Here is a 25,157-nt window from a genome sequence, read left to right as displayed (position 1 = left end):
ACAAAAGTCGAGGTTGGTTCAACCCGGAGTTCGGACTGTTGCTATGAAGAAAACCAAGAAACGGGACCCTGACACAGCAAACATGGAAACGGATGGATAGATTAAAAAAAATTAAGCGTCAAGCGCGGGACGGACATCAGATTGTTTGATCTGCTCCCCAGGATTTCGGCAAGCGGTTCGGGTCGCAACGAAGCAGCGCAAACAAGGTTTTTATCTTTTTTTTTTCCTTTTTATCTTTTTTTATCTGAAGTTGCGGTTCTGGGCGTTTCTCCTTCCCAAGCAGTTAAGAGGGGCTGGTGTATCCTGTATCTTGGGCAGCAAGGCATACTGTAACATCTCTCTATGTACGGAGTGTTCAAGGATGATGAGAGTAATGGCTCGAATATGAAGCATGGACATGGTTCAGCACCAAATCCTTACGTTTTGCTAGCGAACTGAGGTACAATGAAGCATATCTGTCGCGGCTGTCAAGATGGCAAAGTAATGCGCCTATCTTTGGGAAAGACAAAAAAGATGCACAAGGAGCACGAAGTGTTCTGGAGCGGCCAACCAACAAGGTGGGAACCCGTGGGAACCGAGCTGGAAGCTGGCTGAGGTGTCAGGGCTGATTCGGCGCTTGCTTGTAGCGGTCGCAAGAGATTGCGTTCAATGCGTTCATGCATTGAACAACATGGCGGTTTCCCTTTTGAGAGAACGCAAGGAATCGGGCCTGTAGTTCAAGGTCTCGTTGGGAAGATGCAAGGGACACATCGGCCGTTGCGTGGGGCTGTCGGGCCAGGGGCCAACTTCCTTGTGAGGTTGGCCTCTTTGTCATAAATAGTACGTACTGTACTGTAAAGTAGTGTAAGTCCTGGAAGTTGGCGCAACGCTCGGGAAGCTTAGATTCCGTATGTATGAATTACATGCAGGATTACAGATTTCATACATCTCGGGAGGTACGAAGTAGCCCAGGTACTACCTCCTGCAAGGGGGCGGGGGCTTGGCATGCACAGTCTGAGGGCAAGATGCCAATGCATACTACCTGTAGTTCCGATCAAGATCTGAAGCTCCAACTTAAGCTCCCACCTCAGCCTTCTTCTTTTGTATTGTAGAGCAACAGTACGGAGTTCTTTGCTCTCTTTACAACCTTGGTTATGTTGCACTTTTCCTCGTTTGAGATGCTGCCCGGCGCTCGGCCTTCCCACAAACCCGGCGAATCAAGGAAAGCTGCCACACAAGGGGTTGGCGATGGGTAAGGGTTTGGCAATCATCGTGCGGCGCTAGCCATCGGCACCAAGCCACAGCCACGGCGTTCCCCCCTTCGTTGGAGCTTTGACCGGCCGTTCACAGGCAAACAGGATCAGATGCCCTCGCCAGACTGTGGGCCCTTGGTGTTCGTCGTTCGCTTCGGAGCCTACAAGTAACGTTGGTGTATCATACCACCTCGGCGCACCGGCTAGTCCGATCGGAGCGAAACTCCACCGCCGGCAGGAGCTGGGCCGAGCTCCGGGGAGTAACAACTTGACAAGCCACGGGGAATGAATGGTTCGAGAGGTTTTTGCTTGGTCGCTCTGACTTCCGACGACTGATCCATTCCCCCTGTGTTCAGGTATTCCGCATTCGAGTCTGTGGTTCAGTGTGACCGACCTCGCACACCAGATTGACTTGGCCGATGGGAACCAAGCCGTGGCCGTTCGTCTCCAATCCCGGCTCGGGCCGCTAAGCAGGAAACTGGCGGGACCGTCTCCAGTAGTGTACGGATTATGTACTCGACAAAGGAGGACATCTCCCAAGGCGTCTCTTTAGCAACCCCTGCACTTCCATGAAATGCAGGGGCTATCAGAGTGGTGGAAACTAGCGGGACTTGGGGTGGGTCCTGGGCGGATGATCAGAGACATGTCTCGGAAGGAGCCTTTTGGCACAACAACTTCGATCAGCCTCTGCTTTCCTGATTCACTCATCCAATCATCTGTTTGCGTGCTGCACCCTTGGTACGGATTGCTCGATGCTCTGAACGAAATTAGAGTCCGTTTTCTCTAAGCCGCTTGCTCTAACATCGCCTCCAAGGCGTGCCAACTTGTAGCTTGGGCGATCCAGTCCGACTTTGGCTCTCGAACCTCTTGATTTGCCCGGCCGCATGCCCGCCCATATCAAACGTGCCTGCGCACTTGTGGGTCTGCAGCCTGAACACCCGCCGTTCTCCAGCCCTGACCGACAGTCGCGGATCTCGTGTCAACAGCCCTGGACCTAGTTAGACGTTCACCTGCAGCTTCTAGAAGGCCGAGATGACATCAATTTCACCATTTGCAGAAGCATAAAACCGATTTTAATTGCAAGGTCTGAATGAAACGCTTTTGCTTCATGCGCCCCCTCGGCCACTACTCTCCGTAGCCTCACACACAGCGACGCAGAGGGCTCCCTCTTCTGCCGATCCCGGTCGCCAAGCATCGCCTACTCCGGGGTCAGTGCTACCCTCCCGTTCCCTCGCCAGCCTGCTTTTGCTCACAATCGACCCCAATGCCTATCTACACTAGGTCCTGTTTTTTTTTATTTTTTTTTTTTGTGAGGTACGTATCGTATCTGGGTTTTCAGCACGCCGCCAGCTCACTTGACCAGGTGACCATGGGCCACCCCCTTCCTCCCGCCCCAGCAGCATTAAGATGCAATCTTGGGGATCCCGAAACCAAGCCTGTTCGAGCCACAATGCAACTACACCTCAGTCCAAGTCGCGAGCCTATTCGCGAACTGTTACGTATAGGGAAGTATTCCGCCCGACTGACACTGAGGTTACCCATGCTAGTACTAGCTACTGCACTACTGGCATAGTCAGCTTGCCTCGAAATCGGACGTCCCGAGTCCAGGGTATGAATGTACGTACGGATGTATGTACTGTACGGTCGTACCTGGACGTCGACAGTCCACAGCTCCATGCCGAGAGCGGTACCTGCCCATGGAGGTTCAGTCCATCACTACTAGTATCGCCTCGTATGGACATACTGTAGGGCAGCCACCAAATGGCGATTGTCCTATTCTTGGACAAGGTGCTCCTAGTAGCCTAGGTCCTGCATGCAGTGGTCCATGCCGCCAACTCCATCACATACAAAGTACAGTACGTACTGCACACAGGCATTCTTCAGCGTGTCTCGACTTCCGCTCTCCCTGTCACGAGCAACCGTTGGTTTCTTGGAAGCCTAGATCTACTCGGGGTTCCAACGCGGCACGAGAGCCACGCGAGAGCCACGCCTGAAACGGCACGCGCGCGTGTGTGCGTGGGCATGTGTCGTGAGTAAACCTCACTTAATATGGGTTGATCAGGTACCTCGCCTGTTCAGCTCGCCCATTTCCCGTTCGGCAATCTGACAGCTTAACCAGCGAGCCTTCACTTGCCATCGCCCTAGGGGGGGGGAGGACCAGGGTATCGATCTCTTTTCGTCGCTGCTATAGGCCACCCCGGCTCTATTATATCTTCTTTGGGACACAACGGCGAAAAAGTCGACCACTGACCCTGTCCGCCGCCCAAAACTTGCCAACAAGTAACAGGCTCCCGAGCAATCGTTCGGGCACATCCCAAGTGGCCTGTGTCCATCCCTTCCCACCATCCCACCACTCCTCGTCGAGAGTGGGTAGCGGTGCTGGGTCTTTTGTACCTACCCTTTCGTGCGCGTGTTCTTTAGCGGTCGAGATCAGGGCTAGCCACTGTGAGGCCGGATTATCTTACCTATACCCACTCCAGAGCTTCCCACGGAATCTCTTTCGGCTTGCCATGAAGAGGATTACTAGCTAGATCAATAACGGCAGGCCATCGTTACCAAGCTTAGCTGCGAGGCAAGTGCCGCGGCTGCATTCTTCCATGAGCCGGGTATTGGGAGCAACCCTCAATATCCGGCTGTCGCAGTGCCCTTTCCCTAGCCGCAAGGTAAAGGCTCGTTTCACATTTTGTTTTCTACTTTGTCTGGGTGTTTCGCATCCTTCCGTGTGTTTTCCAAAGCTATTCTTTGCTTCTCTTCATCGTTCCCACAGCCCCGACGGTCTCCTCTTTCGGCTAATCTGCCGGGGGGGTTTCCAGATTTGATGGACTGCCTCCGCCATCGACACCCCGGCTACCGTGGCTCTCTCATGGGCCCCTTCCCTGTTGCATCATTGCTAGGGCTGGCCCCTGCTTCTATATCCGGCATCCGGTCCATGGCATAAGATCCTCATATTATGCTACCGTCATCGTTGGTCAAGTTGACTTGAGTCCCGCCAATGCTGAGGAACCATCCTTTTGGTCTGGCGCTTGGCAATCTCTGATGTGTTTAAACTTGGATGTGGAGCGATGCAACGGGTATTAAACCTACTCCCACCCCCCAGAGCGCTGGGAGCCCGACTTCCTTTGTCCTGCTCCGCGATTACTGAATGCCAGACGATATAATACTACATATACTCGTTGTTGGTTGCTCAAAAATTTTCTTCCCTCTTGTCGGGGAACGAGGAAGGGCGTAAAGTACGAAGACGCCCAACCAAAGGAATCCCGTCCACCCGGGCCCAGCAGTCGCGTTAGGGAGACGAAAGCTGCCCGCGCATGTCATAAAAAGCAACGAGCTGCTGAGGGGTCCCGCCCGAGTAACTGGCACTACCTTTGCCTATCTGTCCAACCGCCTCAGGCCAAGCCCTTCCGCTCGAGACCGTCCCGGCACTCCCACCGACCGCTCCCCGTGACCGCGAACACCCAGCCAAGACCCGGTCCACCCTTCAACACACATGCTCTCCGCCTTTCTCCTAGCACCGTTCGCTCTTCATCAACACAAGCTACTGGTGGCGCTCCAACCGACCAAGCAGACCAGAGGACGGCCTGCCGAACCCCCCAGCTTCGGGTGAATCGTCGCTGCCTCCGCCCACGTAGCCCCGCGGGGTTCAGCCTTCACGAACTATTTCGATTCAGAGTCCGGCGACCAGCCAGAGCGGCTCGCTCTGGCGGAATCCATGTGTTGGAGACACGCTGGCGGGCAACTACCGTGTGGGACCCGACTACAATGTCGACTACGCGACACAAGAGCCGCATTCGGGGGAAGAGACCCAGGCTGCGCACCCATATGATGCGCACCACCACCACCACCACCATCATCGGGGCTCTCTCCAGCATTCCGGCCCGCCCCCGCTCCACGATGCCCCTTCCCACCCCTCTCACCACGGAATGCCGCCGCAGCATTACACCCCCGCCCACCACCCGCATCCGATCCTTACTGACCCAGCCCACCTGGCCGGGCACCCCTCGCCCCGACACTTGGGGCATCCGGGACCGTCCCATTTTGGCGCCGGCCCCTCTCCCCATGCTGTCGTGACGCCCCTCTATCAGCCTCTAACCCCGGCGCACGGGCACACGGGAGGGGTGAAGCGGTCACGGCCCGACGATCTCGACCTTTCTGTACCCGGCATGCCCGTCCTCGAGCACAGCGATCTCGAGCCGATGCAACAGACACCGCTGGGTGCCGCTTACGCACAAGCACCCGCACCGCCAACACATCACCACCATCGGCTGCCGGATACGGGACCCCTAAGCAAGCTCATGCGACGGGAGGGGGACAATAGCGGTGGAGGAGGAGGAGGAGCAGGTGGTGGTGGTGGACCTGGAGGAGGAGGAGGAGGAGGAGGAGGAGGAGGCGCCCCAAGCATGGTTGGGCAAGCCGGGATGCCACCACCAGCTCCGCGGCCGAAAGGGCCGAAGCTGAAGTTTACACCCGAGGACGATCAGCTCCTTATTGATCTCAAGGAGAACAAAAACCTGACGTGGAAACAAATTGCCGACTTCTTCCCTGGACGTTCGAGCGGGACACTCCAGGTGCGCTATTGTACGAAGCTCAAGGCCAAAACGACCCAGTGGACAGAGGAAACGGTGAGTGGTTTCTCTCAGGCCGGGACTCGAGAGTAGATAGAACGCGGCATCAGTGACTGACTGTGAATTATAACTACAGGACCAAAAACTCAGAAGGGCGCTTCAGGACTACGAGAACGAAAAGTGGCGCATCATCGCAAACAAGGTCGGCGCCGGCTTCACCCCGGCAGCTTGTCGCGAGAGGGCGGCGCAGCTGTCCGGCGAGAGCTTATAGCAATCGTTGTCCCCCCTCGGGACTTCAGATCCTGAGGCAGGGGACGCCAATCTCTATCCGTCACAGCCCCAGTGACGAGATGGCACACACCAAAACGAAAACCACCTGAAGAGCTCCGGCAGGAACCCTCGGTCCGAACAGGCCAACGAGGTTCACACCTCCTCTTGGTTGTATTTTCAATCCTCCCCTCAGATGCGGCCCCACCGTCAACGATACGCTAGACTGGAAGGTCCGCCTGCAACACAAAAGAATATTCAGAACCCAACATAATCAAGCCCGCTGGGGCTATCAAGAAAACCCACCGTTTCCTTTGGCACAGAAAAGATTTCTTGTTTTTGCATTTCTAAACCTTGGGTTTGGAGAGGCGCATTGTGGCAGGCGGCGGCCCTGTCGTGCTCTTGGAGCAGTCTGACTGCTTGCTCTCCTGGCCCCGGTCCTACCTCGTTCTACTACTCTTCTAATGTTCCCTTCTTCTGGCACTACACCTTCTCTGCTCCCTCATACGTAATCTTCCATCCTTACAACAGCATTGTGTTAGTCGCTCCTGTTCAGGAGGCGGCCTTAATATCACAGATACCCCTGAAACATTTAAAAGGATATCTTTCATTTCCATATTCCCTATGTTTTCTTCTTTTATCCCTATTGTCCTCTCTCTCTCTCTATATATATATAACAGCATCAGTTCTCAAGGCATAGATGGGGCTGGGAATCTTGGCAGGAGAAACGATACATACGACGACCGGTCGGGCGAAAGGGGGGTGTACGGCCGAGTGATGATGACGACCTAGATTGTTCATTTGCTTTCGTTGGGAAGCGCTTCCGGTTGAGAAAGGGTAAGAACGGACATGATGAGCTGGGTAATGGAAGAAATGGGTTTCAGTCTGCTCGTCCTAGTGGTGTACACAATCTGAAATAATCCAGCTTGGATCACACCCCTGCTTGGCGCAGGAGGGAGATGACTTCGTAATGCTCTTTCTCCCTTGACCCGGCAACCCAAAGGCGTCGGCTGCTCCGTAGAGGTGTCCGTTTGAAAGGTGACAAAGGCCTTGCCTCGCCCCAGGTCAAGTTCCGATGTCGATCCTCCAGTCACCCCCAGTACCGTAACGTTTTTTTTTTCTTCGCCGAGACGGAGGTACCCAGTCACGGAGAGCGTTTAGTTAACTTGGTTGCCACAATCCTGAGTTTCAAGGATTCGCCTTCTCGCATTGCTGCTGCCTACACATTGGGATGCATGCTCATATCATCTGCCATCGCGACATCACTTTCCTTGCTTGAGTACGGGATAAACAAGCGCATGGGAGCTCCCTTGGCGGCCGGAACTCGGTGATTTGCAGACAATTGAACGTGGAACCCATTTTTGAGACCATTGAATCAGAGCGCGCCGTTGGGCCGTTGCAGGCGCGTCATTAGCGTTGCCAAGCCGGACCCCACAAGAGTCTGTAGTTATCCTCGGGGTGTGGGCACAGTGCGCGATCGATGCAGCAAGTCCCTGCCCCACTGAGAGAGTCCACCATGGATATACCTGCAGGTACTCTAACAACCTGGTTCAGGTGGTGATAAACAAAACACGGGAGCTTTAGGAGTTCACTATCTAGAGAGCGTAAATAAGCACACCGCTTGTCCTGGCAAGTCGTACACACATTGCGAAACGTATAACCGGGAGAAAGGGCTGTGTTGGACTCTGTTGTGCTTGCAGTGCCTCACAAGTAGGTATGGAATCCGTACATACATTCATTACCTTACGTAGCGAGAAACTTGAGTTGGAGTTCCATCAACGGAAGTTATGGGGCACTTTCCAACACCAAAATACATTGCCCAAAACAGACAAGTGCCAGCTCCAGGTTCTTTTCCACGGAAAGCACTGCGTACTTTCCAGGTTCTTTGTATATGATATGAAATCTTGCTAGTGGTGAAATCAAGCTGCCTTAAATTTTCATGTCATACCGCAAGTATCACTGGCAGCGTACACTAAGGTAGCTGATGTGCTTCCTTCTACTCTTGTAATCACCAAACTGCGTCCCGACTTGCTCCGCCCCACTGTGCGCCTGCCATCTACACTATCCAACCAGTTCACATTCAAGCGAACCAATTCCTCATTAGTCTGGAAGTTTCCACCTCAGCGGGAACGAACTCGAGCACCGCCGAGAATCCAATGTAATAGTAGAGGCGCGAGAGCCCCATCTTCCCCTCTTCGCACTGCTTGCACCACCCCCGGCTAATGGACAAGAGTGGATGTTCCTTCCAGGTCCCATCCCACCAAGATGATCGATCTCGGCAACTTCCAGGGCCTGGAGAGGCTCAAGGCAGCATCAAGTCACATCCACCTTGTGTTCGGCAAACCGCCCCTGTCACGGCTGTCGAAACGATCTCTCGTCGGTAAGCCCGCCTTCTCTGCAGGGTCCTGGCTTCTTCGATCCGGTCTCCGACCACCGCGCCCCGTCTTTCTTGTCAGATTGGTGCGCTGACAACCGAGCTCCCCATTCCCACGGCAACCCAGAGCGCCTCAGGCATAGGCATCGGCTGCTTCCGTTTGGAATTTGAAATCGCCAGAGTATCTCATCCCATCCTCTTGCGAAGCTGCAGCGTCTAGCATTCGCAGAAGACCGCATTGTACCCCGCTACACACATCAGTTACCGTATGTACTTCGTGAAGAACTGCGTTTCAGGTACTCTCATGCAGACAAGTCGCGGGCTCGTAGCCAACGTTCGTACCAAAAAGCAGGCACGCATCCAATCGGAGATTAGCGCGGCAATATATTGCCCTATGCTCACATCCAGCGCAAGCAATTGGTAATCCGATCCGCCCCTTCCCGCTGCAAGTGCCGATTCGTTGTTCACAGTGATTTTGAAGGCTTTAGGTTACACACTAACTACTCGAACTTGGCTGCTAGCACGGTAGGAAGCTGGCCACATACTTTCATATTGCTCCGCCGACATGACTGGTTACTCCTTTGGGAAAAGCGGGTGTCCATAAACTCTCTAAGTGACGGCGCGAAACCCGCAGTTTCAATGACATAACTCAGTGGCCGTAGCGAGTTTTCTTGTCCTCCTGGGTACACTTGACTAAACCAAGAGTAGGGCACTTCGCAGCGAAGAGGCATCCCGTCATGCGTCAATGCGAAGCACGGGACAAGGCGGACGCATTCACCGAGAAACTCGAGCCACCCGCCCAACAAATCGAGTTCCCCTCCCAGACGATGACGGGGGGGGTTGGGGGGGAACGAGATGACAGCTTCGACGGTACTCCTGGCAGTTGTAACCAATTCGGTGGTCACTGGCCGTGATACGCAAAAACCGTAGGGTAGCATCCTTGTCCGGTGTGATCCGACGGATCACGCGCATCTTCTATTGTGTGAGCGTGTGGGATTCTAGGCCGCGGATCTCCCAACTCAGAATCGCCAGGCCGAGAGAAGGAAACAGCCACTCCAGATAAGGGGCGCGTTCCTTGCGACAAGCATCATGTCCCTGCGAGACAGCGGGCCGTGGAGCAGAGAATCGTCGAACAGCCTGGTCCCAGAGAACGGCAAAACCTGGCTGGGAACCTCTCCTGGAGCCGCGGCGGTGTCGCCATAGTCGTGATGCTTCGGATCTGTTGGATTGGCGCCTTCCTAGATTTCTCCTCGCAGGCGTCTGTGTCCCGAACCAAGAAAGCAAGAGTGTCAGGTCGAGAGCCCCGGTTTTTTTTTTTTTTTTTTTTTTTTTTTTTTTTTTTTTTTGGGGGGGGGGGGGGGGGGGGGGGGAATGGGACGAGAGGAAGGGACAGGATGCAAGGAACACGGTCCGACGGTGTCAGAGAAAGAGGGACGCGGCCTCGCATGTCCGGCCCCCATTGGGCAGCCATTGTCAATCCGTATTTTGCTTCAAACACCTCTGCCCAAGGGGAGGCGGTCCGCGGGCGGGGTATGGTGGGATGTGATGAGTGTTCAGGAATTGTCGTCGCCTACAGAGTAGTGACTGCGCACTCTACTGTCAGCTGTCAGTCCCAAGGCCGGGGTATGGAGGGTTAGACTCGGCCTGCCCCTGAAAGAGGTGGCTGGTGCTGTGCGGTTTTCTGTGCTCGGCCTGGCCAAGACCGTTCTTCTGATCAGACGTCTGCGTGCCATTGATTGCGCAACGTTGCAACTGTCCGTCTTAACCCCCCCCCCCCCCCCCCCCCAAAAAAAAAAATCCTACGATCTGTGTCCCAGACGGTGGGTAACAGGCTAAGCACAAATGTTAACGGTCGCGTTGGACACCAGTCCGGCCCGTCCTGCAAGATCACTCGACGATTTCGACAGAAAATCTGGGTCTCGCAGCATCCGTCCTTTGGGGAAGACTCCAAGCTCAGTCTTCAACTATTGAGCAGCACGGATGACTCGGTTCTGTCCGTCATTGCAACGGTTAAAGGTCCTTTTCTCGCGGCGCTGTGTCCCGTCCATATATCCTATAGCAACAAGCAAGCGATGGGATAGTGGAAAGACATCATGGACGACTTTCTGTAATCGGAGCCTTGCTCCCGCAGAAAGGAACTTGGCAGAGGGCGCCCCCCCCCCCCCCCGCGGAAGAAGATTAATCATAAGTGGCTGAGTGAGGAGCAAGCTCATTGTCACACCTATGATCACTAACCATAGGCCACGACTGAAACACTTAAGGTCCTCTGTATAATCTCAAGGGGCTCGAACCCAGTAGAACACACCCTCTGATAAAAAAATGAACCTGAAAATGGGGAAAAGGTCAAAAATCACTGCGTATTAGCGAAGCCCTTATCTCAAGAAGCTACAAAAGAGCAAATAATGGTCCTTAAGAGCGAGAGGAACCAAGCGGCCTTGATTTGCTCAAAAGCCGTGGCTGACTTGTAATATCGCCGCGTCTACTTGACTGTGTACCGGTGTCCTTTCATCCTTGCGCTGCAGTTGCAAATCGAGCTCAATCTTGAAACGGAGCAGCTGTCCGCAAAACGTGACTGGTCGCAAAGTACGAATCAAGTATTAAAAATATGGCGATAGCTGAAACCATGGCACCAAAGTTAGAGCACACCAACAAAAAGACAAAGAACGAACCGAATGTTTTGCAAACAGGAGTTTCTGTCAAGAGCATCAACACAAGAATGTATGAAGAGCACGAGCCAACTTGGGGATTGGCCCAAAGGGCGCGCACACCGGCCGTGCGTCATCAATTAAAGTCAGGTGACAGCGCGCTGAATGCCACCACGTGCGTTCGCGACTCGTTCATGCTCAACTTCAGCAGTATCACCCGCAGCTGCTGCTTACAAACCTCTCCTCGCACTTGACAGTCAGAATCACCTCCTCGACAAGGCAAAGCAAATCCATCCGTTTCGTCCTCATTCCTTTGTTTCTTTGGTACTTTTGCTGTTACCTCGCTTAGAATGTGCCCGCTCTGATATTCGCTCCCCCGCCGCTGCTTCCCTGCCGCCCTGCCTGCTCAGGTTTGCCTTTGCCTTTCGCTTAGGTCGTTCTCTCGTCACAAAGCCCTCGCGAGTATCATACTCTGCTCCCCGCCTATCGCAATATGAATTCCACGCTCCAAATCCCCGACGCAGCTGAGGGTCCCTCCAATGCGTCCACTGATAACGCCAATTCCCATGTCGCTGAGAACGCAACAGACATCCAGGGCGAGATTGTGGATGACGAGGCGACAGCACTCAAGCTTCTCACCGAAAATGTTCGAGATCAGGACGACCTCGAGCGGGATATCACGCTCCAGGCCAGTCGTGCCCTGATCGAAGCTGAGGACAAACGGGATCAGAAGCGCATCGAAAAGGCCGAGGCGTCTAAGTCCAAACTTGAGAACCAACTCAGGGTTCAGCAGCAGAAACTCCGTGCCGCACATGCGAACCCTACGGCAAGGTTACGAATCCAGCGAGAAACTGCGCGCATCGAGGCGGAGATTGAGATCTGCGACAAAGACATCGCCGATTTCAATGCCCGCATCGAGCAGCGAAATCGGCAAGATGCAGCGGATGACCAGGCACAAAGAACAGGCGGAAGGCTTCCCGGTGAGACGCAGCGCGAGTATCTCATTCGGACTGGGAAAATCACCCCTTTCGCCACGTTTGGCGGGCCCCGGCCTGAAGGCGTCCAAGGAGAGCTTGCCGATGCGATAATCGACGCGGAGGATGAGGCTGTTGCGGAGGAATTAGAGGAGCAGGCAGGAGAGGGTCCCCGTTCGCACCAGAATTTGAGGGCGCCCGGTTTCGCCGAGGACAGCGAGGATTTGGTTAGCTCTGCCGTAGAGTCCGAGTTCTCTCTCCGGCCGCGGAAGAAGCGGAAGGTACCGAAAGCCCCTACGGTGTCCGACGATGACTTTGCACCAAACGAATCAGCTGCCGAATCGGTCAATTTGGAATCTTCTGCTTCTGATGACTATGACTTGACGGACACCACCCCAAAGCGGAAGCGAGGGAAAGCAGCGAAGGGAGGCGACGACAAGATTGACTTGAGCAACATAGACGACGGGAACGAGGCTGTTTACCAGCGGAGGCTTAGGGACTGGGTCGAGCGGAGGAGTCGGGCAAGAAAGCGTCGTCAGGAACAATCGGGTGTGCCCGTTGACGACGGGTCAGATGGCGTAGAGGAATGGCACAAGCCATCACCAGATCAACCAGACCACCATTTCGAGAACGGATTGAAGCTCCCCGGCGACATCTACCCCTCTCTCTTCGATTATCAAAAGACCGGTGTGAAATGGCTGGCAGAGCTATATGCTCAACAGGTTGGTGGCATTGTCGGCGATGAGATGGGCCTGGGTAAAACAGGTTCGTCCTGTTCTTGCACTCTCAGTGTCTGCCGCTCCCTGAATCTTCCGCTCACAATCTCTCAGTCCAGGTCATCTCATTTATTGCCGCCCTGCATTATAGCAGAATGCTCCACAAACCCGTCATCGTGGTCGCCCCGGCCACCGTTCTGCGGCAGTGGGTCAACGAGTTCCATCGCTGGTGGCCGCCACTCCGCGTCTCCATCTTGCACTCCTCTGGAAGCGGCATGTTCAATGTCCGTGACGAGGGCGAGATCGAGGACCATGTGGATGACTGGGAGGAGAAGAAGCCCAGAAAGTCCAGCGCGGCCGCGAGCAGAATCGTCGACCGGGTGGTCAAGCAGGGTCATGTTCTGGTCACAACATATGCTGGTCTGCAGACGTATGGCGACGTCCTGATTCCCGTCGACTGGGGCTACGCTGTCCTGGACGAAGGCCACAAGATCCGGAACCCAAACACAGCCATCACAATCTATTGCAAAGAGCTGCGCACCCATAACCGCATCATCCTGTCCGGCACACCAATGCAGAACAATCTGACCGAGCTCTGGTCCCTGTTTGATTTCGTTTACCCCATGCGCCTTGGTACCCTGGTGGCGTTCCGCAACCAGTTTGAGATACCAATTAGGCTGGGAGGCTACGCCAATGCCACCAACCTACAGATCATGACTGCACAGAAATGCGCAGAAACCCTCAAGGATGCAATAAGTCCCTATCTCCTCCAGCGGCTGAAGGTTGATGTCGCTGCAGATCTCCCGAGGAAGAGCGAGCAGGTGCTGTTCTGCAAGCTGTCACAGTCGCAGCGGGAGGCATATGAACTGTTTCTCAAGTCGGAAGAGATGGCGGCCATTCTCAACCGGACGCGTCAGTCCTTGTACGGCATTGACATACTCCGAAAAATATGCAACCACCCTGATCTGTTGGACCCCAGGCTCAAGGGCAAACCTGGCTACAAGTGGGGTGATGACAGCAAATCGGGCAAGATGGCAGTCGTCAAGTCGCTGCTCCCGATGTGGAAACGCTTAGGACACAAGACACTCCTGTTCTGCCAGGGCGTTCAAATGCTCGACATCATCGAAGCATTTGTTCAGCGGCTGGACAATATCAAGTACCTGCGTATGGACGGCAAGACGCCAGTCAAGCAGCGCCAGCTGCTCGTCGATCAATTCAACAACGATCCGGGGCTTGATGTGTTTCTGCTGACGACCAAGGTTGGCGGATTGGGCGTTAACCTGACGGGAGCGAACCGCGTCATTATTTTCGACCCGGATTGGAACCCTTCCACGGACGTCCAGGCGAGGGAGCGAGCCTGGAGGCTGGGCCAGAAGCGGGAGGTTACTATTTACCGGCTGATGACGGCCGGAACAATCGAAGAAAAGATTTATCATCGGCAGATATTCAAACAGTTCCTGTCAAATAAGGTGCTCAAGGACCCGAAGCAGCAAACAACCTTCAACCTTAGCGACCTGCATGACCTTTTCAGCCTCAGCTCGTACGAGGATGGTGTGACCGAAACGAGCGAGATGTTCAAAGGCAGTGACGTCAAGAACTTCAAACGCAGCGGCCCGAAGGAACTCATTGTGCCTGGGCACGACGCTGTTCCACTCAGGCCCCGACAGGTCGGCGCCAACAAGGACGCAGATGAGAAGGAAGCCGATCTTCGCAAAATAGATGGGGTTGCTGGCCTCGAGACATATGAAGACCCCTCTGCACCACCGTCCAACGAAGAGGATCGGCTTCTGGAAGGCCTCTTCGCAAGCTCAAACGTCCACAGCGCCCTTGAGCACGATGAAATCATCAACGGCAAGAAGACGGTGAAGGCGGATCGTAAGTTGCTCCAGCAGGAGGCTAACCGGATAGCTGCGCAAGCAGCGCTCAGTCTCCGCCGCGCAGGCGAGCAGGCTCGGAGGGTGCCCATTGGCACCGTGACCTGGACCGGGGAGGTTGGGGAGGCCGGCCGGCCTACCAATATCCGTCGCGGGCGCGGCGGGCCAAGCTCTGCCACCATATTGGCCGGCGTTGCAAACCGCCAAGGGCTCAGTTCAGGCAGTCCAGGCAGCTCAAGACCGGGTACGCCCGGTGCAGCTGATCGAAATCTCGGGGCGAAAGACTTTGAGAAGATGATACCGGAATTTATCAAGCGGCACAACGGTCAGGTGCCGTCCAAGCTGCTGGTGGATCATTTCAACCGATATTGCAGTGGTTCTCGGCAGGCGGACGAGTTCAAGTTAGCATTAGGGAAGGTGGCCAAGATGGAGAAGCGAGGGTCCAGCATGCGGGCGATCTGGACTCTCAAGCCCGAGTATCAGTAATTCGTGGGCCAGCATGACGCCCAGGATGTAGGAATGCTACAGACGGAAGACGAATGCCTCCGCAGTAAACCGAGGCTTGAACGGTCATGGGTGGCGTCACGAGTACTTTCAAAGCAGTGGCCCACGGACAATGACCTGCTTTTTGACGAAGAAATGACGATTATACCCTTAGACTTCCTGGAGTCTCTTGGTGTTCTCCTTGTTGTTGTAGCCAGTGTCACGATCAGCTGCTGTCAGCTTCATAGCGCTGGACTTCTATTAGCGTTACTTGACAAAAAGAGCCACCGCGCGGCTAACATGCCACAGCGCTGCGGGCGGATTGCTAATGGCTGACGGAGACGGAGACGGACAGCCAATTAGGGAGGTTCTAGACACGAAATAGGCATGTTACGGCAAGTTTGCCAAGCTCCAAGAATTCCTCTACTTCTGTATCCGTACTGCTTGCCCGAGACTTTAAAAACCAGCGCTCTCATTTTGGAAGACGCAGCGTGTGATGGATACCCCGTACTTGCTTACTGCCAAAGTGAGTTTGCGGAACAGTTTTCTCGGAGACTCGAGCCCATAGCCACCGCCCGGCGCTATCGCTTAACTGCCGTAGCTCGACTCAATTTCGCCTCCCGACGCAAGTTGGGTGTTATCGCACAATGCCCCAGGACACGGCCTCAGCAGGAACCACGGCGACTGCGGAAACGGGGCCGGAAAATGACAAACCGGCCCTGCCCCCCTTAACACCTCAAGAGTTCCGCATCTACAACCGCCTCGCCGAACAAATGGATTATTTCGTATGTACTACTAGTTGCTCCCATTTTCCCGCAACCAATTTCCTTTCCCCCGGCTGCCATTCTATATCTCCTTAGGATCTAGATCCATCCCAGCATAACTCACCATGCCGCTCAGCACGACCACTTCCGCCAAATGTACGCCACGCTCCACACAGCATGCACCACCAACCGGCGCCCGGCCAACATGTCGCTGAAGCAGTTCGTCGATGAGGGCCTCCGGCTGGCGCGCTACCTCGAGATGCACCACTCCATCGAGGAGACGCACCTGTACCCCCTGCTCGGCCGCAAGATGCCCGAGTTCCGCGCATCCTCCTCCCCGGCCGGGGCTGGGAAGGGGGGCGGGAAGCGGGGCAAGAAGGAGGAGTGCGAGCTGCTTCGGCAGCACCAGATCATCCACGACGGGATGGACGAGATGGCGGATTACCTGCGCCGGTGTAAGGACAAGGAGTGCGAGCTGGACCTGGGTGTGTTGAGGAGCAAGGTTGAACCGTGGGGAGACGTGCTGCTGAAGCATCTGGATCAGGAGGTCAGGGAACTCGGGGCCGAGAAGATGCGCAAGTATTATACGTTGCAGGAGATGAAGGCATTCCCTATATGAAGCGTTAGAAGTATGAGAGCTTTGTAGGCATGGCGAAGAGAGGGAAGGGGGGCTGGCGTGGATATGACATGGGTCGTTTGTGCTGTGATATAAAGACATTGAGTTGCCCCGAAGTGTAGGAGGACGATTGCTCCACGGGTATCTTAGCGAGCATGTTGAGTGAATCGCTCCGAATACCAGTCGCAAACTTTTTAAAAACTCACCTTCCTTACAGACTACCGATCGACGTTATCGAAGGCAGCCTCATCAGGCAGGCCATCAGTAGCGTCCTGTGACAGTTGCTTCACCCGACCTGCCGGGGCACCCCTATTCTTCACGTCGAGAAGAGGTTCACTAACTGTAACACAGCGGTAAAAGATCCCCGAGGGTGGCTCTGGATCGCATCTCGTGCATTGCAGGCCTGAATTATATGACAGCCGTTGCGGTATGGTTGCATACGAGCATCCGTATGCAACCAGTACTGCCGCATCAAGGTCGCTGTCAAAAGGATGTGAGTGGAAAGAGGAAAAATGGTAGTCGAAGGCGGCGGGAAAAAAAACACCCCCTCCGCGGCCATTGCTTGAGGAAGGTAGTCCATGTTGCGGTGGGATAGCATAGGAGGGAAGGGCAATGCTTCACAAAGCTTTACCTCCTCAAAGCATCACATGTCACCAGCAGTGCATGTTGCTGGCTGTGACGAGGCAGTGTTGTGCTGGAACCCGATATTGGTGTTAATTACTACTTAATTACCTGGCCGAGACCTGCTGCACCTCTCTTGAAATTGGTCAGCCCAGGCGGGCAGCAAAACCAACGGCCGCTAACATTAAAGAACTTGAATGAAGAGTACTAGGGTACTATAACCGGCCTTCTTTGAGGAAAGAGGGTGTGGAATCATAAGCAGATGAGGCGGTGAAACTTGCCCCTCCTAGTAGCTATAAGTTCACAAAACCTCCATCGCGACTTCCCTGTATATGCACATCAACACTGCTTCACTAACAGCTGGGCACCTGCCGCCCTTTTCGGAGCTGGTCTTGCCTCATCAGTTCGAGTCCTGGGCTCACCGGGATGCCGCAACATCCCGGGAAGGCGCTTTACAGTAGACAGGCATCTGATAGAGCCTGTAACGAATAGTAAGGTGGAGAAGAAAAAGAGTAACAGATGCAGGGGGCTCTGACCTCAAGCTCCATGAATGTTATTTTCAGCGTCGACGCCGACGGAAAGGAGAACCGTACATGACAACCGAGTGGCGCGCCTTCAACTAGTACAAGTATTGCACTCCGGATGTGCATGGAATGCCAGCAGACAGTTCTGGAAGCCCAAGGTATACAGAGTACATTGCCGCGTGTCACTTAAGATGATGGATCGCAACCAATTTATGGGGAGGTGAGTACGGAAGATCTCCCAGAAACATACAGAAGTGGCCCAAACTGAGCTTCATCCGCTGACAAGCAACGGGGACGGTTTCTGTTTTGTGCAAATGTAATCTGTACAAACTCGGCTCTAAGATACTCTGCCGGTGAGCCAATGGAAGAAAGTGTTTGCGAAGTTGAGTGGCCGGGGCCGAGACGCCGGCCAGGGTGCCTGCATGGACAGGGGTTGTTTTCCTCTTTGCTGACTTCTCGGTGCTTCTTCCCAGCTGAGAAGCAGTCTGGGAAAACAAAACCTCGGCCATCTGTCGATGCGACCAATCAAAACCGCCAGTTGTGGCCTGCTTTCCAGGTCCCCACACGCGCCCCTCCTCTTCGCCCAGTCGCGACGCCCAGCAACAGGGGAGCTGTGCTTTCCCCGATCCAAAAACCAGCCTCCCCGTCAGCTCGTTCCCGCCCGCTTGCAGACGAGGTTTTGCGACGACAGCTCATTCCGCTCCCAGCCAACCCAGACCGCTCGAACAACTGTCTATTCTCCATCAATCGTGAGTTGGCCCCCATTTTCCCTTGTCTCGCTGGTGAAGAACACCATATCGGCGCGCGCAAACCAGGTTTACAAGGGCGCCGCGCAGCGAGACCCGCACGAATCCATCCCCCCCGCAATCCCGGTGTTATCTCCAGTGTAAACAAAGCGTTGACCCGGGCGGAACCACGGCATCGGCGGCACACCACACCGCAACACAGGGCAAAAATAATTGTGCAAAGTGGCTAATACAGCTCCCGAACAGGCCCCGCTTAGCACTGGGTTGTCGATTTGACCACCGCGAGCCATGTCGGTCAAGATCGAGCGGGACACCACCACCCTCAAGGAGGCAGTCAGGGATGCCGTCCTCGACCATACCGCCAACAAGGGCGGCCTCGTCGGCTCTGCCGCCGCTGCCATCTCGGAGGCTGCCCATGGCCAGCTTCCCGGAACCAGCGGCAAACATCCCATTTCTGCCGTTGTCGGTACCGCCCTCACCGGCGGCAGGAAGAATGCCGGCACCAAGGGCTATCTCGCTGTACGTCTCCGGCGCCTGTTCTGCAACTGCGCGGGGGATGCGACCCCGTGGAAACCCCTTGCATGTACTTGACTAATGCCTACTTCTCATCGGTGCTCCAGGCCTACCTGCAACAACTCGAGGACCACCCACTGCGCACCAAGATGCTCACGGCCGGAACGCTGGCCGGTGGCCAGGAGCTGCTCGCGTCGTGGCTAGCCAAGGACCGCAATAAGCACGGCAACTACTTCACGTCGCGCGTGCCCAAGATGGCGGCCTACGGCGCCTTCGTCAGCGCTCCGCTCGGCCACTTTCTGATCTGGTTGCTGCAAAAGATCTTTAGCAAACGCACCAGCCTGCGCGCAAAGATCCTGCAGATCCTCTTCAGCAACCTGATTGTACGTCGCTTGTTTCGCGCTGCCCAAGGCATGCTCTGCTACTGACACGGGTTCCCGTCCAGATCGCTCCCATCCAAAACGCCGTCTACCTCGTCGCAATGTCCCTCATCGCGGGCGCCAGGACGTTCCGCCAGGTCAAGGCGACGGTGCGCAGCAGCTTCTGGAAGGTGATGCGTGTGAGCTGGATCACGTCGCCCATCTGCCTGGCCTTTGCGCAAAAGTTCCTACCCGAGAACACGTGGGTGCCCTTCTTCAACCTCGTGTCCTTCGTCATCGGCACCTACATCAACACCATCACCAAGAAGAAGCGCCTTGCCGCCCTGCGCAAGAAGCACTTTGGAGAGGGCCGCACCCCCGGCGGTTCCACCATTGGCGGGCCTCGCCCGGATGACTACCCTCCCCTGGGTCCTAACCCTCCCTACTAAATGGGGCTAGGTGGCGATAGTGGGCTAGGGGTTGCTGCCTGGTGCCTCTTGGCAGGTGCAGTATGGAATGAATGCATGACCACGGTGCTGCTTGACGGCCTGCTCTTCCGTTGAGGATGCAGTGACTTTGGAAAGGGGAAGAGATGCCGTCAGGCGGGCCGAGAGTTTTATGACGGATTTGATGTTCTGGAGGGGGTGGCTCCTTTGCGGGAGTTCGGCGGGATAGGGCAGGATACCTGTATAATGTTCGGTTCGTTGTTATTATGCTTGGTTACGTCAGATACGGTTGGGCATTTTCGTGATGGTAGATGAATATAGTTGCTTGGTTATCTCTCGAGTTGGCTGCGATTCCGGGGATCGTAACACTTCGCTATCTCGCTCCCCTCCGCGTGATGCATTATTCTTTATCCCATGAACCTCTTTAACGTGCAACAAGCCCACTCAAGGCTCACACGAAAAGCACCCGACTCTCAAACCTAGAATCGCGCACTCCTTAGCCACACGTCTCCTGGGAACAGGCAAAGCTCTCCATGGCCCAGCCTCCTTTACATTGCTCCAGAGATGACTTCCGAAGCCAATTTTTTCTCGTTTCCGGAACTCCCTCACCGCTCTAGACACAAATGGCATTCATGTCGTAAGCCATTGCTCCAAGAATTGTTCCCTGGGGTTTCTTCTCGTGCGGGGTCGCCTGCGAGGGCCGGAGAGGTAGAACGCTCGTGCACCTCAGTCCGTCGCGGAGCTTCGCCGATCCCCTCTCAGCTTCTTCTCGGTATCCGGCTCCCTTGGCTCGGTTGTTCTGCTCCGCGTTATCATGCCCGCGGGACCAGCATCCGCAAAGATGCCATGGCGGAGGATCGCAGCGTTTCCTAACGGATGAGAAACGGTTGGTGAGGTCCTCAATATGCGATGCGTCAGTTAGACGGGAACGTTCATCCAGTCGTGCCTGCGGAGTCCTGGTTCTCCAGCATGAACCCCGGGCTCCAGTACTCCCACTCCTCGCTCTGCTTGTCCACCCAGAGCATGCCCTCGGCCATGAGGTCCTCCAGCGCCGTCTGCGCCCTCGCGCGCGTCCACTTGAGGTTGACCATCAGCATCGAGACGCTCACGTAGCCCAGGAGCTGCGCCGCCTCAAGCACGGCGCTCTGGTCGGTGCTGAGCTCCTTGGGCACCGACCGGATGTAGGGCTTGCTGCCGACCGTGATGATGGAGTAGGCCGAGCCCAGCGGTTTGAGCGTGCCCACGGCTCGAAGGATATCATCTCTGCAAAAAGAGGGAGGGTATCGATGAGTTAGCCACCAGCTTTTTCTTCACCCTTTTTTTTTTCCTTTTTTCCTTTTTTTAGACATGCACGCAGCGCGACCCGAAAGGGAATCGTGATAATCGTCAGTAGTGAGGAACACTTACTCGGTAATTTCCGACGCCCCCTCCATCCGGCCCCGCATGATCCGCTCCCTCACCTTCTTCAGCTCAATCAGGCCGCCGTTCTCGCCCCTCGTCTCGCTGCAGACCTCGACGACGCGAACGGCCAGCTCGAAGTAGAAATCGTTGACCGACCTCCCCAACAGCTGCGCCCAGATGGACCCGCCCCCGCCCGCCGAGGACGAGCCGCTGCTGCTGCTGCTGCTCGCGAGCGGGTCGACGCCGATGGCGGCGCACATGCGGGCGAACTGGGCGCGGAAGGTCGGGTTCGAGCGGATGTCCTTTGCGTGGGTCTGGGCGAACTGCTGCAGCAGCGAGCGGAAGACGGCCAGCTGCGTCTCGAGGGCCTGCGCGTTGGCCGACCGCAGCGTCGACCCGTGGCTCGCGTACTGGGCCGAGGTGAGGCGCGAGCGGTCAAAGGCCGCGAGCCCGACGCCCTTTCGAGACATGGTCGCTTCTTTACCCCCCCCCCCTTTTTTTTTCTTTTTTCTTTTTATTTGTTCCCCCGGCTCCCCTTCTTGTGCTCTATCCGGTCCCACAGCGAGAATCAGGTAGTGATGGTGAGCGCGAGATTGTCGGACAACCAGTTATCCTATAACTAATGAAGTCCAGCCTTTGCTTGGAGATGACGACGTTGTTAGGAACCAAGGTAACATGTATACCCCCCGTTCCCGAGGAGGTGGGGAGCTGGCGATAAGATAACGTGGGGTACCTGCTTAGGCAACTGTTACAGAACTCATCATTGCCCAATTCACCTTAGGCACCTAGGTACCGTCGGCACACGACTTCTCGTCCCTGATGTGGTGATATCAAATAGGGCGGAAACATCACAGAGCTGGGCTATGGCGGGGATGTACGGATTACATACATGCTTTGTGTGTGTGACTACGGTTTGTGCGCCCGTTGTGGCTCACTTTTCGGCTCAAGAGACCGACTCTGGTTGGGGCATTACAACGTTGCAACATCCAACCTGTCTGTCTGGCAAGACTTGACACAACAGGCCCATGACCCGGTGAGGGAAAAAGCTTCCTCCACTCAGGTGGTGGTGGTGGTTGTGCCCTTACCTTCCCGAGGCACAACTTCCACTAGCTTTTTTCCCTTTTAGTCGCTAAACGAGAGCAACCCTACCTCTCTCCCCTGCTCATCAAGTTCCACCACAACGGGCTGCTCGTCCTCCTCGTCCTCGCTATCCGGCACAGTAACCGCTTTGATACTGCCGCTTCCCTGCTTGCCCTCCCCTTCCCTCAGATCCCAGCCCTTCCTCCACAGCCAGGCCTCCAGGTCCTCAAACGCCCTGCCGACAGCCTCTTGGTCGGCAGTGGTCGAACCGCGCAGCCCCTCGAGCAGACTGTTTAGCCGCCTCCGGTACTCGGCCAGCACCTGACGGAGTCTTCCCCTGTACTGGGGCTTGTATTGGAAGATGGCCCTGTCACTGCTCGGCCCGTGCTTCTTGCCCTTGTCGTCCGCCTCGTCCTGGTGATCCGGTTGCGAGGAAGACGAGGCGACGTAGTGCTCCGTGTAGAAGAGCTGGGCGTAGAGGACCGTGAGGAAGTCTCTGACCAGTCTCGGATGTGAGAGCACGAGGCCGTATGCGCGGAGCAGCATCTTGAGCACGAGGTTCCACCAGTGCTCGAGGCACGCCGAGTTGCTCAGGTGGGTGCCGGTCAGGAAGGTGAACTGCAGGTCGGCGAGAATGTCTCGCTCGGTGATTCGGCTGTTTTGGTCCGCCGTGGTGAGGCGTGACTGGATCCGGGACGAGGTGTCGGCGACGCGGTCTCTCATCGAGCCTTGGTCGAGGACTTGAAGATCGCGGAAGTCCTGCGTGAATAGGAGGTTCAGCCCCGAACCGGCGGGGGATTGCCCGGCGAGGGGGCGGTCGTCTTTGGCACCGTCCGTGGACTCCACGAGGAAATCCTGGGCGTCTGGCTTTCCGGTGATCCTGATGAGTGCTTGACGTGATACGGCGCTGGCCAAGATGCTCCAAAGGCTGCCCGGGGTTCGCGCCCAGATAGGATCTTTGTTGTCCATTGGCGTCCATGACTTATCCCGATGGGCATGCAACGCGTACGGCTTTAGCGCCGAGTATATGGATTCCAAGCTGTCCTGTTGACTCCGTGCATCTCCGGACGAGCTTGCCGGCTCCCCGAGAATCTCGTTATATTTGTCCCACTCCTTGACGCGCAGCAGCCCCTTGGATCCCGTGATGAACCAGCAGCCAGATCGAGAGACACCGCCTGGCAGCTGAACCCAGAGAAAGTGCGTGCCCGGCGGAATCTCTCGAAAGCCCTGGAGGCTCTTGTTGGTGGCCATGGCCATGGCGTCCAGCCCAATGGTGAGCTCTTCGGGTAACCCCACGGTCCTGAAGATGTCGCCCTTTTCAAGGTGAGCCGGCCGAGGCGGAGCGCCGTCGCCGCTCGCGTGTAAGCCCCCGGCTCCTGTAGCTTGTGCGTGTCCAACTTGCGAGCTGATCATGATCGCCTTCCCAAAAAAAAAAAAAAAGAAGAAGAAGAAGAAGAAGAAGAAGGCCTGGCCCCGGCGATAAGCACACAGCACGGTGGTCAATGAATGTGTTGAGCCCTCACGCTTCGGAGCTCTGGCAGTTGTTTTGGTTGTCTCTTGCTACCGAACCAAGCCTCGCATATAGCCACTCGAAGCCACTGTCAAAGTCGACAATGTCCTGACCCCACTGGAGACTGCGAGTTTGGCGCTGTCTCTAGGATGCGATTGGTGTGCTGTCACCGAATGCGGTCGACTTGGAGCTGTGATGTCGGAGCGCCCGTGAACAGTCGAAATGAACCACTTGCTTCCAACACCCTCCAGTCTGCTGCAGGTCGCTGTACCTGACGGTAATGTCTCGATTCAAACGAGTGTCGGTGTTGTGGTCGCTTCAGTCTCTGCACTGAGCGCGTCTACTGGTACTCCTTTGGGCTGGCAACCGCTTGAATTTCGCTGCTCAAGTTTGCCTTCCAGATGTTTCTGCCCCACCATCAGCACTGATGCGTTTAACTTACTTACGGCCGTCGTTGTGGCAAAACGGGAGAGGAGGAACGTCTGGTAAAGGCCCGGACCAGACCATCCAGTGATCTCCAATGTCATCACAAAAGCAAGCAGCCACTCGCATTCGAACCCCCGGAGGGAAGGAGGGAAGAAAGCCATGGGGCCATTGGCATTGGTAGGAACTGATTTTTGGCAGGTACCCAGGCCGCACAGTGTGCACTAAATGCACGCACTTATCAAGCCATTTTTCCAGGACCAATGGATCGTCGTGTACCAATAGACGACGTTGGAATATTCCGGGTTAGAAAAACATACATACTCTTGTTGCAGAAAAGACACGGTCTCGGAACTAAATTAGCGCACCCGTCTGTGTGTAACTGTGGGATCGGGAGACTTAAGCAAGAGCGGAGAACTACACTAGCGTAGGCCGTTGTTTTAGGTTTGGGTCGATGACCTTACTACGTACGGAGTATATGTACATACATACGGAACACTCCGTACTGTACAACGTACGGAATACCTCGCCCTTCCTGCTCATACTGCGAATCCGTAGTTGTAAGTTCTCTGCACCGTGCTTGTTGGTATCTTGTATCCACTATACACCTCCTCCAGGATTCTGAATCCTAGCGTGGTACTTGGGTCCTGCGCTAAAAAAGCCACTGGCGGCAAGTACCGCGCTAGGATTCAGAATCCTGGAGGAGGTGTATAACGTACAATTCTATAATCATGTGACATCACCAATATCTCTCCTTCGGACGTGGACGTGACTTTTATGCTTTTGTTTTACTTTTCTTCTAGTTCATTTCTTCTCGCTTGGCCTACTTTCTCCACGATCCGGAAGAAGCTCGCGGCTAAGCCGGACTGCTTTTGTAGGCCAGCCCGGCCAACTGGGAAATACCCACCCCGCGAAGTTGAGCTATGCATTCGACAGCCTATGAGCTACGCGAAAGTTTTGGCCTTGCTCTGCCTACCATCTGTCCAGGCGTTATATTGTGTATACCACTTTACACTGGTGCTTGGCC

General features: G+C 55.4%; 7 protein-coding genes across 7 annotated transcripts; 5 read left to right on the top strand and 2 right to left on the bottom strand.

Annotated features, from left to right (window-relative positions):
- Positions 1–5,152: 5,152 nt before the first annotated feature.
- P884DRAFT_274462 (uncharacterized protein) lies at positions 5,153–6,065 on the top strand (the record flags this gene model as incomplete). The annotated part of the gene is made up of 3 exons (XM_069442722.1): positions 5,153–5,549; positions 5,601–5,851; positions 5,931–6,065. 3 exons carry the CDS (start codon positions 5,153–5,155, stop codon positions 6,063–6,065), a joined length of 783 nt encoding a protein of 260 aa, XP_069302204.1.
- Positions 6,066–8,326: 2,261 nt separating this feature from the next.
- P884DRAFT_289124 (uncharacterized protein) lies at positions 8,327–9,740 on the top strand (the record flags this gene model as incomplete). Its single annotated transcript, XM_069443981.1, has 6 exons — positions 8,327–8,441; positions 8,697–8,701; positions 8,957–8,960; positions 9,144–9,320; positions 9,371–9,417; positions 9,459–9,740. The coding sequence occupies 6 exons, from the start codon at positions 8,327–8,329 to the stop codon at positions 9,636–9,638; spliced, it is 528 nt and encodes a 175-aa protein (XP_069302203.1). The 3' UTR covers positions 9,639–9,740.
- A 1,833-nt stretch (positions 9,741–11,573) lies between these two features.
- On the top strand, positions 11,574–15,130 carry P884DRAFT_190931 (SNF2 family N-terminal domain-containing protein; the record flags this gene model as incomplete). The annotated part of the gene is made up of 2 exons (XM_069437555.1): positions 11,574–12,819; positions 12,885–15,130. The coding sequence occupies 2 exons, from the start codon at positions 11,574–11,576 to the stop codon at positions 15,128–15,130; spliced, it is 3,492 nt and encodes a 1,163-aa protein (XP_069302202.1).
- A 776-nt stretch (positions 15,131–15,906) lies between these two features.
- Positions 15,907–16,712, top strand: P884DRAFT_254217 (uncharacterized protein). The gene has a single exon (XM_069440876.1). The coding sequence runs from the start codon at positions 16,046–16,048 to the stop codon at positions 16,508–16,510; it is 465 nt and encodes a 154-aa protein (XP_069302201.1). The 5' UTR covers positions 15,907–16,045; the 3' UTR covers positions 16,511–16,712.
- A 1,974-nt stretch (positions 16,713–18,686) lies between these two features.
- Positions 18,687–19,719, top strand: P884DRAFT_296270 (uncharacterized protein; the record flags this gene model as incomplete). The annotated part of the gene is made up of 3 exons (XM_069444398.1): positions 18,687–18,917; positions 19,019–19,294; positions 19,357–19,719. The coding sequence occupies 3 exons, from the start codon at positions 18,687–18,689 to the stop codon at positions 19,717–19,719; spliced, it is 870 nt and encodes a 289-aa protein (XP_069302200.1).
- Positions 19,720–20,648: 929 nt separating this feature from the next.
- On the bottom strand, positions 20,649–21,587 carry P884DRAFT_274458 (EAP30/Vps36 family-domain-containing protein; the record flags this gene model as incomplete). The annotated part of the gene is made up of 2 exons (XM_069442721.1): positions 20,649–20,979; positions 21,124–21,587. 2 exons carry the CDS (start codon positions 21,585–21,587, stop codon positions 20,649–20,651), a joined length of 795 nt encoding a protein of 264 aa, XP_069302199.1.
- Positions 21,588–22,239: 652 nt separating this feature from the next.
- On the bottom strand, positions 22,240–23,610 carry P884DRAFT_188514 (A1 cistron-splicing factor; the record flags this gene model as incomplete). The annotated part of the gene is made up of 1 exon (XM_069437367.1): positions 22,240–23,610. One exon carries the CDS (start codon positions 23,608–23,610, stop codon positions 22,240–22,242), a length of 1,371 nt encoding a protein of 456 aa, XP_069302198.1.
- Between the last annotated feature and the right edge of the window lie 1,547 nt (positions 23,611–25,157).

Source organism: Thermothelomyces heterothallicus (genome assembly GCF_042370625.1).
Source record: "Thermothelomyces heterothallicus CBS 202.75 unplaced genomic scaffold P884_scaffold_1, whole genome shotgun sequence".
NCBI classification, from domain to species: domain Eukaryota; kingdom Fungi; phylum Ascomycota; class Sordariomycetes; order Sordariales; family Chaetomiaceae; genus Thermothelomyces; species Thermothelomyces heterothallicus.
Note: the sequence above shows the minus strand (reverse complement) of the source record. Positions and strands in the feature narration are given on the sequence as shown.